Source organism: Aulonocara sp. 'chitande type north' Nkhata Bay, linkage group LG18 (assembly GCF_057382095.1).
Source record: "Aulonocara sp. 'chitande type north' Nkhata Bay isolate Kocher_YH1m ecotype deep benthic linkage group LG18, A_spYH_male_GT1.1, whole genome shotgun sequence".
In the NCBI taxonomy this organism is placed as follows: domain Eukaryota; kingdom Metazoa; phylum Chordata; class Actinopteri; order Cichliformes; family Cichlidae; genus Aulonocara; species Aulonocara sp. 'chitande type north' Nkhata Bay.
Genome location: NC_141361.1, coordinates 13,469,323 through 13,486,104, shown reverse-complemented (window position 1 = coordinate 13,486,104; position 16,782 = coordinate 13,469,323). Strand labels below are relative to the sequence as shown.

At 36.6% G+C, this 16,782-nt stretch overlaps 2 protein-coding genes across 4 annotated transcripts in view; one reads left to right on the top strand and one right to left on the bottom strand.

Annotated features, from left to right (window-relative positions):
• LOC147308142 (dynein axonemal heavy chain 8-like) overlaps window positions 1-12,404 on the bottom strand; it is a 37,170-nt gene extending 24,766 nt beyond the window's left edge. Inside the window, exons 1-19 of one of the 3 annotated variants that reach the window (XM_086272895.1) lie at window positions 12,229-12,404; window positions 10,800-10,911; window positions 10,565-10,699; window positions 9,352-9,436; window positions 8,903-9,054; window positions 5,426-5,609; window positions 5,168-5,331; window positions 4,752-4,928; window positions 3,717-3,830; window positions 2,999-3,106; window positions 2,799-2,900; window positions 2,552-2,698; window positions 2,268-2,465; window positions 1,964-2,040; window positions 1,746-1,845; window positions 1,543-1,662; window positions 1,321-1,456; window positions 1,042-1,229; window positions 496-576 (exon numbers count right to left, since the gene is read on the bottom strand). In XM_086272895.1, the coding sequence (XP_086129021.1) occupies window positions 496-576; window positions 1,042-1,229; window positions 1,321-1,456; window positions 1,543-1,662; window positions 1,746-1,845; window positions 1,964-2,040; window positions 2,268-2,465; window positions 2,552-2,698; window positions 2,799-2,900; window positions 2,999-3,106; window positions 3,717-3,830; window positions 4,752-4,928; window positions 5,168-5,331; window positions 5,426-5,609; window positions 8,903-9,054; window positions 9,352-9,436; window positions 10,565-10,699; window positions 10,800-10,841 (2,310 nt within the window). In that variant the 5' untranslated portion in view covers window positions 10,842-10,911; window positions 12,229-12,404. The remainder of the gene's footprint in view (window positions 1-495; window positions 577-1,041; window positions 1,230-1,320; window positions 1,457-1,542; window positions 1,663-1,745; window positions 1,846-1,963; window positions 2,041-2,267; window positions 2,466-2,551; window positions 2,699-2,798; window positions 2,901-2,998; window positions 3,107-3,716; window positions 3,831-4,751; window positions 4,929-5,167; window positions 5,332-5,425; window positions 5,610-8,902; window positions 9,055-9,351; window positions 9,437-10,564; window positions 10,700-10,799; window positions 10,912-12,228) is intronic. The other 2 variants (XM_086272893.1, XM_086272894.1) reach the window with 2 other exon arrangements.
• A 384-nt stretch (window positions 12,405-12,788) lies between these two features.
• On the top strand, window positions 12,789-16,318 carry calr3b (calreticulin 3b). The gene is made up of 9 exons (XM_086272896.1): window positions 12,789-12,957; window positions 13,340-13,441; window positions 13,761-13,964; window positions 14,055-14,149; window positions 14,258-14,467; window positions 14,563-14,676; window positions 14,784-14,927; window positions 15,014-15,106; window positions 15,235-16,318. Exons 1-9 carry the CDS (start codon window positions 12,861-12,863, stop codon window positions 15,445-15,447), a joined length of 1,272 nt encoding a protein of 423 aa, XP_086129022.1. The 5' UTR covers window positions 12,789-12,860; the 3' UTR covers window positions 15,448-16,318.
• The last annotated feature ends 464 nt before the right edge of the window (window positions 16,319-16,782 follow it).

Here is a 16,782-nt window from a genome sequence, read left to right as displayed (position 1 = left end):
ACAGGAGTTGGCCATCTCAAGGGCCTGTTACTGCAATAGTCCATGCGATAGTCCATAAGATATCAAGTTGTTCAGATGTTAATTTAGATTTTCTTTTTATTTAATATATCTTGAGATGTTTTAAGTTTAAATTTCAGTTCAGTGAAGCACTTTAAGCACCAGCACTTTTTAAGTAACTCATCTTTCTTGTAGAACTGTACTCAAATAAAGAACTTTGTGTTGACAAGCTTGTTAGCTAATTATTTACAAAAAATCTATATTGTCTGTATGGACAGCAATTAAAAAAAAAGTGAACTTGCAAAACTGCGGTGTTAAGCGATGCGGTTGAAAAATTTGGGTGCACCTAAGAAAAAAGTTAGGTGCTCCAGTGAAACCGTGGCAGTTAGTCTAGAGCCCTGAACAGTGGAAAACATATTCACACTGCCATTAACTAATAATGTTTAACAGCTGAGACATTTCTTCCACAAAATGCTCCATCTACTGTAATGTACTTACATTTTTGATTTTTGAAGCCATCCAGCTGGAAAAGTCTTCAGGTATTTTCTCACAAGTGGACTCATAATCTTCCAAAATTGTCTATAAAAAAAGGACAACAAGTTGTTTTATCCATCCACTCGCTTCCGCTTAACCTTTTCAGGGTCGCGGGGTGCGCTGGAGCCTATCCCAGCTATAGGACGAGAGGCTGGGTACACCCTGGACAGGTTGCCAGTCTGTCAGGGTTAACACACAGAGACAGACCACCATTTGCGCTCACATTCACTCCCACGGGCAATTTGGATTGATCAATTAACCTATCCCCACAAACTGCATGTCTTTGGACGGTGGGAGGAAGCCGGAGTACCCAGAGGGAACCCACGCAAACACGGGAAGAACATGCAAACTCCACACAGAAAGACCCCGGCCTTATGGTGGAATTGAACTCAGGACCTTCTTGCTGTGCGGAAACAGTGCTAACCACCGTGCCACTGTGCTATAATATAAAGTTATTTTATATTAAGTTAAATAATCATTTATATAGTTGTTTAAATAGTTATTACTTGCCTGTAATCGATGGTGATCAGCACTGAGTTTTGTTTCGATGTTGAGAAGATGTAAGGCTTGCTTTGGAACCAGGAGACCCATCTTCACCAAACACTTTGCCTCCCGTATGACCTCAGTTACTTTAGGATCAAAGTTGACAACTAGCTTTTCTGTCTTTGGGTGACGAACCAGCAGTGCGACATTTAAGGCTGTTGTGAACAACACAGAGAGTAAAGTCATACTAACAGAATCAGATACGGTGTGCCATCAAGGTTATCAATATATTTAATTTAAGCCAACCATGATTCATCTGCGATACTTCCTCGAGCCATGCTTGGTGGTAAATACACTCAAACTTTACTAACGAAGCTGCAGTCTGATTGTACATTTTGACTGCATTTCGTCCCTGAGGACTGAGCAGGATGTCCGAGTTTTCCTGTTTAGGATGACAGAGTGAGGCAACATTAAAATCTTTCAGTGCTAGTAGCTTTAAAATGTTTGCTGACAGAAATCTAGCCTTACTTTTATGTGTAACATGGGTTCCTCTATTTTTTTGAAGAGGTGCCTGGCCCAACCAATTCGTCCAGCCACAGGAGGCATGTCCCTAGCAAGTGGAGGGTTGTCTTTGTGGTTGCCATAGTGCTGCAAAGGAAGTTTGTAAAACAAAATCTGTGCATTTATATTTTATTTTAAATGGCATTAGCGAATAACAATAAAATAGGTACCTTTCTCACAAACTCTACTTCTGAGACATAACGCTGAAGAATATGACTCAAAAGATGGGGAACGTGTGCGTTAATGCAGGGAATGTTCAGCCTCTGGAAACTACAAATTTAAAAAAACAAAGTAATAACAAATCATTACAGTATTTAATGTTATATTTCTAATATAATATTTCCAGTGATATATTAAATTGCTTAAAATATCATATATAGACACTTACCGCTGTATCAGGTGAATGGCACGCTCAGATGTCTTCACATGTGAGAAGCATGAATTCATAAAAGTCTGCAGCTGGTTCTGTAGAAAAGGTAACAAATGTAACCTTCATTAGTACTTTATCATGTTTCAGTTGTGACCATGTCTTAATGAGTGATGTCTGTGATTAGTGGTTTTGTGTATATGTAAATTCTTTGCAGGTCTCTGAGAAAACATCATCAACCCTTATGATGCTTCCTGATTTAAACAATGCACAGGAAAACAGCAGCTACATGTTTTAGGCATAATGAGTACACAACTATACATACCTCAATGTAACAGATTTGCTCTGTAAACTTGACAAAATCTGCTTCAAATTCAGCACTCCTTGGAGCCAACATATCATACTGCTTTCTTTTCAGATTCATGGCTATAGTGTTGAACAGTCTGGCTAGACTCTCAATGCCCTCAATGTTGGACTTGTTAAGTGATTCAAATGTCTTGAACACTGTGATTATTTGTGTGATCTAGAAAAAAATAATGCTTACTGTTATATGGCAAAGCATTATGACAAGACTGACATACATATTTTAGGAATTAAAATAGACCGTACCTTTTCAAGCTGCTTGCAGAAGTTGGAAAACTTCAAAAAAATTTCCATCTCTGAAACCTCAAAAGGCCTCTTTCCAGGTGCAGCCATTGTTTCCATCTTTGTTGTCTGGAAACAAGACTTATATTCCTGGTACAAGGAGGTACAGTGCTGCAAAAGACAAAAGATTAACAACAGCAGAAACTGTGTACTGCTGCAGTCATGCCTCTGTAATAACACTGATGTGTACTAATCACAGTGTAACAGTCACCTGCACTTTTGTGATGATGCTATCAGCATCTTGGTCCCATATGAGACGTTTGCCATTGTCAGTAATGTACGATCTGCACATTGTAACCATCTGATTTGTGACCTAGAAGAGTTTTCAGTATCACATGTTGTACAAAGGGAATTGGATCTTAAATGTTTGTTCTTTGAATGAAATGAAAAAACCCAACAAAGTAAACTTACTTTGATGAACAGTGAAGATATAGTTTCACTCGTGTTGTAGTACAGTGAAACTCTGAAAATCATGTGAATAGTACTGATGACATTTTGCACATTTTTCATCATGGCAACCTGAAATGACACCAAGTATAGTCACATTATTTATAATATATTGTTTGCTCTGATATAATTTGTATTTCTTAAGTTTGTAATGAACAACTTTACTGTACAAAAATTGAACTATTAACAGGCTATTATCCATATTTATTTAAAAGAAAAAAACAGTATGTAAGATGGTCACTAATGTATAGTACATGGACTATGAATTGAATACTAGCGTTGTTTCTAAGTGAATAGTAAATAGGCAATTTTTGATCATTTTGTTGTGATGTAGTCTGGGGCAAATAAAAGACTATTTTAAAACCTGTCAAAGACCTCCTGTATTCAGTGCATAGCAATAGCTACTCAGAATTTTGCATTTGTTTGTTATTGCCTTCATTTGGTAAAAAAGACCATACTTTTCCCCCCAACACTGTTGGTTTACAGCCTGAATGCTTTACAATTTATATACATGTCTTTAAATAGCTGTGTATGCGATATAGGTGCTTTCATACTTGGCTTGTGCTTTAACATCAGTTCATCAACAAAAACACTGTTTGGCTCAGAGGTAAAACTTTATTTAATACTAAAAATTCTAACAATTGCAAGTTCTTAATGGAAAGGAATTGTTGACTGTACATACCGGGTCACTGATGTAGAGAGGTTGAAGAACTTTCTCCAGTGTGCTCAGGAATTTCACATTGTCTTTTGCCTCATTGGCACACCTTGTTATCCTAGTATCCAGCTTCCGCCACATCTACAGAGGTACATGTTTATGACAGTGATGAAGGTAACAATATATGTTGTTTATTGTAAATGTTTGTTTATTGTTAAATGTTTCAAGGAGTAATTTAAATTTCTGATTTTATCATAATTATTATTATTGTTAAATTTTTTAACATATTTTTTGTACATAAAATGGAGGCAATATCCCCTGAATTATATGGTCACGATGCAAAATACACAAATCACATTTATGGATCCATGATACATCATAGAACAGCGAAAATTAGTAATTACTGATCATTCAGGAATAATCTTACTATTATATAATTTGCATGTAATTTTTATTATATATATCAAATAGATTCAGTTTTTCATATTGCATCTATGCACACAGTGTTATAGATGCAATATGTCTGAAGGTATTCATTTTTAGATTTCGATATTGTTATTGTTATACCAAAGTTATTATTGTATAAGTGGGCCTAATGGCATCATAAAAACAGAATAATAACTAAATACTAAAATACTAAAAACTGTGTAGCACAAATTATTTTTTAGTGAGGAAAAACGCCTATTAGTGTTTGCCTCACTTTCATTGTTCATTGTTGTTTCATTGTTATGTGTGGAGGAGCTGTCTGACACCAACCTACAATAAAATGTTTCCCTTTGCTGATTTTAGAACATGAGATTTTTATTGAAAGAGTTTTATTCATTGAGCATATGTTTGAAGTGACCTACTGACTTTGCATTTTTGGACACATGTGAACAAGATTAGAAATAGGTATATCAGAGGTATATCAGAGGTGTGGTAATTAAAAAAATTATATCGTGCAACAAATAATGTTGTTACAGTATACCAGTATATACATTATACTGCCAAGTATTATCTTACATTAAACAGTGGACATAAAAAAAATACTATAATAGTGTGACTGACACTGAGAATGAGTACCTTTACAGTTTTGGATCTGCTAATATGGAGCACCATCACCGCTGTCTTGCACTTTTGGCTTTTGATGTGAGTGATGATAGAGTTGAACCTTATAGACATTCCTTTCCAGTGCTCTAAGTCACTCAGTGGCCCTTCTGAATCAGCTCCTTTTCTCAGCTGATCACTCTCTATGAGGACCTGATGTACACCGAAAAGGTTACATTAATTCAGTCAGTACTCTACAGCAAGCCACTACAGCAAGTTTTTCTTTTCCTTTTTTTCCTTTTCAGTCTCTTCTTTCATTTCCTTTCTCTCATACTAACAAAATATATACCATTCATTTATGAAGTCATCATCTCTGGCCAGTAAACTGTATTCCTTGAAGCCACGGGTTCATAGGCTGCACTTCACTTGTGCGTTTGAATGATTTAACAAACCTGCTCAATTTCCTTGCACCACTGCAAAAGATTTTTTTCCAGTTGATGGACCATCTCACAGTTGGCAGCTGCAGTTTTCATATCATTTAGGCTGGCCAGTTTAGAGAAGTCAATATGTGTGAATGTAGTCAGATGAACAATGTACTTGTTGCTTATATGGATTTCTGCAGGACAAACATAACAAAGTACAAAATTATTAAATTATTAAAACCAGCCATTTAGCTACAGTATGTTGTTCTGAAGAAGCATTTTTTTTACCTTCTAAGGAGTCAAGACAGCGTTTTATTGTGTACATTAAGTTCTCTTTACATTTTACTCCATGTCTGGACTCTATAGTGCCCCAGTTTTGTGGTGCATCGAGAGCAGGCAGTAGAAAGTTGTAAGTGTTCCTTATTCCTTTCAGGAGGCCGTCTCTGGCATCAACTACTGCAAAAAAGATCTCCTACAAAGTATGGAGACAAGTCACCCATAACGTCATAAAAACCAAAGCCAAAACATCTGTGATATAAATCAAAGTATTTTAAACAGATTTATTTTCTACAGTACAGTTACATTGTAAATAGGTGTGGACGTCAGATTGTTTTATAATGTTAGTGAAACGGTTGGATGTCAAATGTGACCTCAAGATTTAAAAATATGTTAAGGAAGGAGGGTTAGATCATATTAGCTTTTTCCTAAACTAATACAGGGAATGCTGAAAAGTGACAAGTTTATTATGTGATGTTTATTATGTGAACACAAGAATTATTATGTGAACACAAGAATTATTATGTGGATGCAAGAATTTCTCCGCCATGGGATCAATAAAGCCTTATCTTATCTTACATAAACTGCTCAAAAAATAAAAGGAACACAAGAATAAGACATCCCAGATCTGAATGAATTAAATATTCTTATTAAATACTTTGTTTTTTAGTAGTTGAATGTGCTCAAAAATCACACAAAAATTATCAATGGAAATCAGATCACGCTCAACATTAAAGTGGAAAAACACACAACAAGCTGATCCAACTTTGATGTACTGTCCTTAAAACAAGTCAAAATGAGGATCAGTAGTGTGTGTGTGGCCTCCACGTGCGTGTATGATCTCCTTACAACGCCTGCGCATGCTCCTGATGAGGTGGCGGATGGTCTCCTCAGAAAGTTCTTCCTAGACCTGGACTAAAGAACCCGCCAACTCCTGGACATTCTGGGGTAGATGGAACGAGACATGATGTCCCAGATGTGCTCAATTGGATTCAGGTCTGGGGAACGGGCGGGCCAGTCCATAGCATCAGTGCCTTCATCTTGCAGGAACTGCTGACATCCACATGAGGTCTAGCATTGTCTTGCATTAGGAGAAACCGGCATATGGTCTCACAAGGGGTCTGAGGTTCTCATCTCGCTACCTAATGGCAGTCAGGCTACCACTGGCGAGCGCATGGAGGGCTGTACGGCCCCCCCAAAGAAATGCCACCCCACACCATTAGTGGCCCACTGCCAATGGAGTCTGTTTCTGACTGTTTGAGCAGACACATGCACATTTGTGGCTTGCTGGAGGTCATTTTTTAGGGCTCTAGCAGTGCTCCTCATGCTCCTCCATGCACAAAGGTGGAGATAGCGGTCCTGCTGTTGGGTCTGTGGTCATCACCTGCAGAACCACTCCTTTATTGGGGATGTCTTGCTAATTGCCTATAATTTCCACCTGTTGTCTATTCCATTTCTACAACAGCATGTGAAATTGATCGTCAGTAAATGTTGCTTCCTAAGTGGACAGTTTGATTTCACAGAAGTGTGATCGACTTGGAATTACAATGTTTTGTAAAAGTGTTCCCTTTATTTTTCTGAGCAGTGAACACAAAGACATATAAAATGCACACTTAGGTTTTTAAAAATAATTTCCAACCCAGATCCTAAATCATGTCTGTATGTCCAATGAAAACTACCATATTGCTGTCCTGTGAATTTAAAACACTTTATTGTGTGTTTAAATTGGATTTTTTTCACAGATAAACCATTTTCTTTCAGCATATAAAGAAAATTCTGACATCCGCTTGGAAGTAAGTGGGACTTTTATTTGATATGTTTTATATGTTCTATTGTGAATAAAGTATGGGCTTATGAAACTAATGAGATTATGATTTCTGTTTAATTTACATTTTACACACTGTCCCAACCTTTTTAGAACTGGAATGGTTATAAAATCACATATCTATATTATATATATGGTTGTTAGGTTGTTAGATATGATTTTATAACGATTTATATGGAAAAAATTGTACATTTTGTTTAAATTTATATTAAAAAAATATTAGTTTTTTTTATACCATTCCGATTCTAAAATGGTTTGGACAAATGTAAATAAAAACACAAATCATAATATTATTAGACAGTATCTCACAAAAGTGAGCACACCGCTCACATTTTTAAAAAATATTTTGTCATATCTTTTCATGGGACAGCATTGAAGATATGACACTTTGATACAACGTAAAGTAGTCAGTGTACAACTTGTACAACAGTGTAAATTTCCTGTCCCCTTTAAATCAACACACAGTCATTATTGTCTAAACCTCTGGCAACAAAAGTGAATACACCGCTAAGTGAAAATGTCCAAATTGTGCCCAATTTGCCATTTTCCCTTCCTAGTGTCTCAGGTGCAAATCGGAAGGTGTGTTGAATTTGGTGTTCAATCCAACTTTATTGATAAAGTACTTTAAAAACAACATGATTGACTAAAGTGCTTCCCAGTAAAAAACAGTAATAAAAGTTAAAAACCATACATTAAACAGACAAAGAAAATTAATTAAGTGTAAAATAAATGAATGAATGAAAAAAAGATCAAATAAATCGGTAAATATTGAAACGTGAATAAAACAGACAATATAATAGACAATAAAGAAAACTAACAAAGTAAAGAAGATTAAAAGCAACCCAAAACTGATTAAAACTGACTACAAGCTGACTCTGGTACTACAACAAGAAAGCCCGCAAACAGTTTGCTGAAAACAAGCAGACTAAGGACATGGATTAATTGTGATCTGATGAGACCAAGACAAACTTATTTTGTTCACATGGTGTCAAGGATGTGTGGCGGCAACCAGGTGAGGAGTACAAACACAAGTGTGTCTTGCCTACAGTCAAGCATGGTGGTGGGATGTCACTGTTTGGAGCTGCATGAGTGCTGCTTGCACGGAGGAGCTACAGCTAATTGAAGGAACCATGAATGCCAGCATGTACTGCGACATACTGAAGCAGAACATGATCCCCTCCCTTCAGAAACTGAGCCACAGGACAGCATTCTAACATGATAACATCCACCCATCTCCATGATGTCATCATGGAGGGGTGGAAGAGGATTTCAGTGGCACCCTGTGAAGCTCTAGTGATCTCCATTCCCAACAGAGTTAAAGCAGTGTTGGGATGGCCACACAAAATATTGACACTTTGGGCACAATTTGGACATTTTCACCGAGGGGTGTACTCACTTTAGTTGCCAGCGGTTTAGACATTAATGGTTGTATGTTGAGTTATTTTGAGGTGGCAGCAAATGTATACTCTTATACAAGCTGTACACCGAGTACTTTACATTGTATCAAAGTGTCATATCTTTAATGTTGTCCCATGAAAAGATACAATAAAATATTTACAAAAATGTGAGGGGTGTACTCACTTTTGTGAGATACTGTATATGGATATTTTAATTATATAATAGTTATAGAAACAAACCACCATACAAATTCAGTACCCTCTTACCTCATGTACGTTTTCAGAATTCACAGCTATGTCCTCTCTTGTCCGTATAAAGTAGCAGCAAATACCTGTCAGGGATATTTGGGACAAATCGGGCATAAACAGCCTCAGTGTTTTTTCTCCTTTTACAGCACCAGGATATGAGCGACCACACTCTGCAATAAAATATAAATAATTTTGGAAGAAAATTAAAAAATGAAAATGACACATAAAACAGATCTTAATTTTTTCTGCTAAAACTAGGATATTTCACCAGCACAGGGATAAAATCATTAATGATCACATGAACTTGGTAAAAACTCCAATTATGACTGGCCTTGAAAATCAGAAAAGTAAAATACTCTAATCTTAGTTTGTTTTAAATTAGTGGTCAGTATTACTTAGTATGAAATAAAAAAAATAAGCAGGATAACATGTGACAGTCAAATACTGGAGTCGAGATTTATTCCAACCTGGTCCTGGCGCTGCAGATTCTTGATACACAAAGGAAATGGTTTTGCAACCTCCTTCGGCAAAAAACTGATCAAAAGCAGCCAGCTATTCATGATAAAGAAGGAAAAAGAAAGACAAAAAATTGTGAAATGAAAAATGTGTAACTGTATAATATCAGATGTGTTTAAACCATAATTGCCATATCAACATAGACAATATAACATGTGAAATGAATGAGATGTTTTGACTTTTGCGTGTTCCAGTTGTACTTGCAGCAGCCAAAATATACACTTCTGATTATGATATTTTTTGCTTTTGATATTTTGCTTCCAAGGAGCCAAATGCTCATGTATTTTTTTAAGGTTGCCTTGAGCAATAGTTCTCCAGACTTTCTGAAAGTCTTTTCAAAGCTTTTCTGTTGACATTGACTGTCTTCTCTAGTCAAGTCCTTGCATCAGACCATTTTCCGAGAAACGATTTCTTTGTTTGTTGATCCCTGACCTATGAATCACTAAAGGGTAAAAGACTTAACTCAGTGGATGAACCAGGACTGTGTCTATACATAATAGACGACTTAGACGACATAAAGAACCGATTTAAAATTGTATGTTTTGTTATTATCAGCCTGTCCAAAAACACATAATTTTTGGACAAGGTTTGACAAGGATACAATATTTTTTTGCACCACCTATTTGATTCTCAGTGAACTATTAACTGAAAACTTGGTCCTTCAGTTAATCTATCTATTTTTCACTGAAGCCTCAACAGAAATGGGATCAGTAGAAGGATGGCTGTCAAGAAGCTATTCTTAATTAAAGGAAACAGGGAAGAAAAGGCTAAGGTACGCAAAATTACACAAAAACTGCTCTGAAAATCAGTGGCAATAGGTTTTACAGAGTGATGAATGATAAATATGAAATGATTAAAACTGTTGTTAGTATCTACGGCAATCAGGAGAGCGGTACAACGGTGAGTGTCCACAACCTGTAAAACACGGTGCAGGCTTTGCTATTATTTGGGCATACAGTCAGTGGTGTCGGGATCAAAATTGATGGAATTATAAACACAGAAAAGTAATCTCTGATTGCTGCCATGCAATATCATCAGAAAAGTGATTGACAGTGGCTTCTTTTTTCAGTATATCAATCATCCTAAATACACTGCCAGTGCAATAAAAGTATATCCGGATAGAATTTTGAACATACTTTGTCAAAGTATATGGGAAAAACTCACAGAAGACGAATCTAAAATAAACTCCTCTACATCTGTTGGCGATAGGGCCAGTCTCTCAGCCAAGATGTCAATGATATACTTGTGTGCAGGGGTGAGGAGCTTTTTTCGCTCTTCTCTTGCCTCCTTATATTTGGCCTGAGAAATACAATAGATGTTAATTGTAGTAATTGTAACTGCTCTGACAACAAAAGTGGTTGATGTCAGTAAGGTTTCATTAAACCCATTATCAATTTACCTGACATCCAGCCTCGTTTGTATTTTGGCTAACTTCTTCCATCGTATTGTTTGGCAGGAGGACTCGCCTCCTTGATGTTTGAAAAACTCAGTGACTCTTCAACTTATTCTGCCTGGAGAAAAAAAAATTAATGAAATGTTATGAAAATCAATAACTAACTAACTCCAAAGTAGAACACAGTGAAAAAGTATTTGCCTCTTCCTCTTTTTTTTTTTGCATATTTGTCACATTTTCATGTTTCAGGCCATCAAAGATTTTTAATATTAGACAAAGATAACCCGTGTAAATATACAAAGCAGTTTTTAAATTATTTTATAATTTATTAATAGAAAAAGCTACCCAAACTTCATTTTGTGGAAAGCTTAGATCAATTTCACTAGTTCCTCCCAGGCCTGCTTACTGTCAGACCATTTGAATCATTTCCATTTAAGAATCTGTCTGACAAAGATGAGATAAGATAAGATAAGATAAGATAAGATAAGATAAGATAAGATAAGATAAGATAAGATAAACCATTTTTAGTCCCACACGTGGGAAACTTTTTGGTTACAACAGAGAGTACGTTTAAGTTTAAGAGCAGTATAAGTTAAGAAAAACACAACAGAATAGGATAAGATAACCTAGAATAACATACTATACAACAACAGTAAAGTACTATATACAATAGAATAAAGTGAATTTGGCTAAAAGATATCAAAAAAAGCAAGATATCACTGACATCTGTCAGTCTGAAATGGGTTACAAAGCCATTTTTAAGGTTGTTTTTTCTTCTTCTTAACTTTAGTGAGATTCATTATCCACAAATGGAGAAAACTTAGAACAGTGGGGAACCTTTCAAGGAGTGGCGGGCACAGCAAATTAGTTCAAGACCTCACTTGCTTCAGGCAGGGTCAGGGTCAATAATAACAAAGAGACTGAACAAAAATGGCACCTATGGAAGAGTTTCAATGAAAAAAAACCCACCGCTGACCACAAGAACACAAAGGCTTGTCTCACATTTACCAAACAAAAAAAACAAACAAACGACACAAACATTAAAAAAAAAAAACATCCTGAAGAGCCACAAGACTCTTGTAAAATACATAGTACATTTTTTTGAAGGTTTGTGTCTCATTACATCTGACATAAAACTAATGTAGCACCATTAAAGGAAAATCACACACACTTGGTGGTGGTAGTGTGATGGTCTAGGGCTGAGCAAAGTATTAATTAAAATTGTATCAGTAAAACAGAACTGTTTTTCAATCAAAGTGGCACTGAAGATAATATAATTAATAAAACGTTCTTCTTTCTTTAGTCTTTTAGCTTTACTGCCATCTGAACGAGCTAACTGGATTATTTATTACAAGTTGGAGACTTGTTATCGAGGTCATATCTTACTTATATAATTCTAACCTTTGATATATATATATATATATTCTGCCCTTACCAAAGCGTGGTCATTCGAGAAATGGTAGCTTTCTGTTGGGCACATGTTTGTGCCAGTTTTGTTTTAAGTAAAAAATAGTATTTTGTTTCCCGTTTTACAATCGTGGAAATCACTTCCAAGTCCTGCAGTCGTTATGAGCCGTTACTGATACCTGCTGTTAACGCAACAGTTGAAACGAGGTGTCACGAGCCCAACCGTTACCACACGTTATAAATGTTAATATTCACAGTAAACGTAAAACACATTCTCAAAGCGTTTTTCATAGTTTGGGGGGACTTCTTGTAGTCGTATTGCTGACCGTCCTCTTGAAACACATCAGATAAATAAACATTCACAAGACAGTCATTACTTTACACTCTTTATTTGTTATTACCACCCTCTACAGGGTGGTTCCCGCACCAACACGACCGACATAATTCAAACAACAACTGATCTTGGACCAGGCTACGGACAGGACATATGTTTCGTGGTCTACTGTGATTGGTCCAGCCACACCGTCTGTTTGTCCAATAGCGGGTAGACATCTGTTCGCTGGAGCAACTCTAAAATATTCCCCTCTCTTCCTCCTGCACAGTCTTTTTGCTGTCCTGCCCGGCGACGCTCCTGCAGAGCTGCTGAAAGTTGAGCTGAAAATGGGGAAAATGCAAGTCTTAGGAGTAATTGCAGTAATATTAGCAGTGTACTGTGTACATGCGAAGATTTACTTTCGGGAAGAGTTTCTGGATGGTGGTAAGTTGTGCAGAGAATTTTTATAACTTTGCAAGGTTAGCACTTCACTGCCTGTTAGCTTGACTTTCAGACATCGTTGTGTCACAAAAATTGTTGTCTAGACTGTGAGTCCTCTCAAAAATATCACCTTTCCCCGTTAAATAATCAAAAGTCCATTGATAATTGGCAACATTCATTAAGGTCGAAGGGAGCAGACGTAATATCGATATCAGTTAATAATCGTCGTCCAAGTTGCAGTTAGTGAAACTAAATTTCGACATTGACAATTTGTCGTCGCATCTACAATTACTGGGAAATTGTGAGACGATTTTCATGACGTACCATGCTCTATTGGCCCGGTAGTGTTAATCCTCAGCAAACTTACTGGTTGTTTTCTGAACAGATGAATGGAGAAGTCGCTGGGTGAACTCCAAGCACAAGTCAGACTACGGAGAGTGGAAGCTCACGGCTGGCGACTTCTATGGCGATGCAGAGAAAGACAAAGGTACATGTTCGGACTTTCTAATGTAAATCTTCATTACAAAGTTTTCTTTTGATCAAAATAGCGTTTACTGTTGTCCAAATGGCAGCAAGGCACTTGACATTTAATGTGTTCCTGTTTTTAAAATAAAAAAAAAAAAAAAAAAAAAAAATTTCTATTCTAGAAGTGAAAATAAGTCATTTGATCATAATAAGCAGTAGTAATGTCTCGAATAGCTCCTACAAAGTGCCCTCATGTCTGATTTCCATTATGGTTCCTACTTTATGTTTGTTTAAAGCTGAACAAAATATATTTAGTTTTGGTTTGATACTTTCATTTTCAGGTCTGCAGACAAGCCAGGATGCACGTTTCTATGCGGCCTCTGCCCGTTTTGATTCTTTCAGCAATGAGGGTAAGCCTTTGGTCATCCAGTTTACAGTCAAGCATGAGCAGAAAATCGACTGTGGTGGTGGCTACGTGAAGGTCTTTCCTGCGGACTTGGAGCAGACTGAAATGCATGGAGAATCCTCTTACTACATTATGTTTGGTAAGTAATAATGACCTGTGTGATTTACAGTGCTTCCAGCTGTCACTGGATTTGATACGTGTAATAATTAATTTTATTCCTTTCCCCTAGGCCCTGACATTTGTGGCTACAGCACCAAGAAAGTTCATGTAATTTTTAATTACAATGGCAAGAATAATCTCATTAAGAAAGAGATTAAATGCAAGGTAATTCTTGTGTTTTGAAGTCCATATTTTTAAATGGAAACCTGCTTCTGCACCAAAGGCTTTAGTCTAAACCCTGCTTCTTTTTTTTGTTTTGCTTTTTCTTTCTAGGATGATGAGCTGACCCACCTGTACACACTAATCCTGAATCCAGATCAAACCTATGAAGTAAAAATCGATAATGAGAAGGTGGAATCTGGGAGTCTGGAGGATGATTGGGACTTTCTGCCTCCTAAGAAAATTAAGGACCCTGAAGCCAAGAAGCCAGAGGATTGGGATGACCGTGCCAAGATTGATGATCCTAGTGACGCAAAGCCTGAGGTGAGTAAACTCAGTACAGTCATTCTACCACCTCTTACTTTGCTCTGTGCAAATAGTTGTGTATTTTAACCTCAGTATTTTGTGTTTTTCTCTAGGACTGGGACAAGCCCGAGAATATTCCAGATCCTGATGCTAAAAAGCCTGAAGACTGGGATGAGGATATGGACGGAGAGTGGGAGCCACCCATGATCCCCAACCCAGAGTACAAAGTAGGCTAGAAATTGATCACCAAAATACTTTAATATTAATATATAAAATACTTAAAATGCTTTTAAATTGCATTACTGATAACCCTTTTTAACTTCCTGTATTTCAGGGAGAATGGAAGCCCAAGCAGATTGATAACCCCAACTACAAAGGAGCCTGGGTGCATCCTGAAATTGACAATCCTGAATACAGCCCAGACTCGAACATCTACAAGTTTGACAACATTGGTGTTTTGGGTCTTGATCTTTGGCAGGTGAGACACGGTTCATCTTTAAGGTATGTGGTAGCGGCAGTTGAGCTACAGTCTAACAGTTTTGGTTTTTCCCCCTTCCTCCTCAGGTGAAATCTGGTACAATCTTTGACAACTTCCTGATTACAGATGACGTGAAAGAGGCAGAAGAGATTGGAAAGGAGACATGGGGTGTGACAAAGGTCTGGCCTTATTCTTTTTAACTCATAACTTGTTGTTCATGCAAAGCACAAAGTCTGCCCCTATGAACTACTGCTGTGATTAAAAGACTTGATTTTTTGTTGTTGTTGTTGTTTGTGATTCCTTACAGGAGCCAGAGAGAAAAATGAAACAGGAGCAAGATGACCTGAAACGAAAAGAGGAGGAGGAGAAGAACAAAGAGCAGGACACTGAAGCTGCTGATGATGAAGATGAAGAAGAAGAAGAAGAGGAGGAGGAGGAAGAAGAAGAAACGAAAGAAGACACAGACGAGGCACTTTCAGAAACAGATGAAGAAGAAGGAAAGCTTAAAGATGAGCTTTGAAGGGTTGTTGGCATAGAATTTCTTTGTTTTTTTTTTTATTTTTATTTTTTCCCTTTTTTGGGGGTGGGTGTGCTCCCTCAGGAACTGTCCTATATTTCCCAGGGGTATTGTGGCTGCTGTGCATCCTTTCCCTGAGATTTGGACACAACCCAGCTAAAGGGTGATTTGCAGTAGATTGGAAGGGGGTGGGGGGCAAATGGTTTGTAACATACTTGGGGTCTTTCATTTTGATCTTAACCCTGAACTGCTGGATTAATTCTAAGGTTTTCCACTCAAAGTACATTCTTTATTTTGTAATAACAGATAATAACTATAAACCGTCACCTGCTGTTTGCTAGATTTTTTTCTTTTTTTTTTTTTTTTTTTTTTTAAAGATTCTCTTAAACTAGACCACAGACTGTATATAAGATTAATCTATGCAGTCTGTGGTCTGCATGTCTACTTTTTTGCAAATACCCTCTTTTTTTTTTTCTCTCTTTTTTTTCTTTTAGGGTGTTTGAAAGAGCTGAAAATGTAGTAATTATATTAAATTAAGAACATCAGCCGCTCAGATTTCAACGTTAACTCTGAAACAGAACATACAAAGCATAAACCAAAAGTTGTGACCATAAAAAAAAAAAAAAAAAAAAAAAAAAATATGTGAAGAGACAAATCAATACTATGATGACTTCTTTTGGTTATGTATGCAGCACTGTCTTTTTCTTTTGTCCCCACACTCTGAATTGAATTAATTGATTAGGAATGAATTGATGGGACCTGCATCATATTTTGAAAGTCTGGACAAACCGGTGGTGAGCCCCTGTGTGTGTCTTATTTTTATGGGACAGAATGTTATTGATACCAAAGTTTTTATTAAAAGATTATAACCTTATTGTCCACTGATATTTTGTGTGTGAGAGTTCACAATTTAGAAGCACTGCTTGTGGTTTAGATGTAAATTAGTGGACTCCATGCCAACTGTTTCAAAAAGGAATGTCAAATGAAGTTTCATTTCCTCTATCTGTGAATAAAACTCTCCTAAAGATTCAATTCAATCAATTAAGAAGTTTCTGTTTATATCCAAGCTTGGTATGAATAAATATACTTTTTTTTTTTTTTACAGAAAAAGCTGGAAATTTTAAAAAAACACTCAAATGCATACTATTTTTTTCCTTATTGTTTCACCCAAGAGCAATAGATAAAATATTCATACTGTGAAAGTCACTTCATGTCAAGGAGACCATACATGTTAATGATATCTAGTGCCTGCTTCATTATATCTTCCCCAGAAAAAATTCTGGACGAGTATAGAAAACGCTAGTATTTGGGGGCCTGTAATCCATGTGTCTTTGGGTT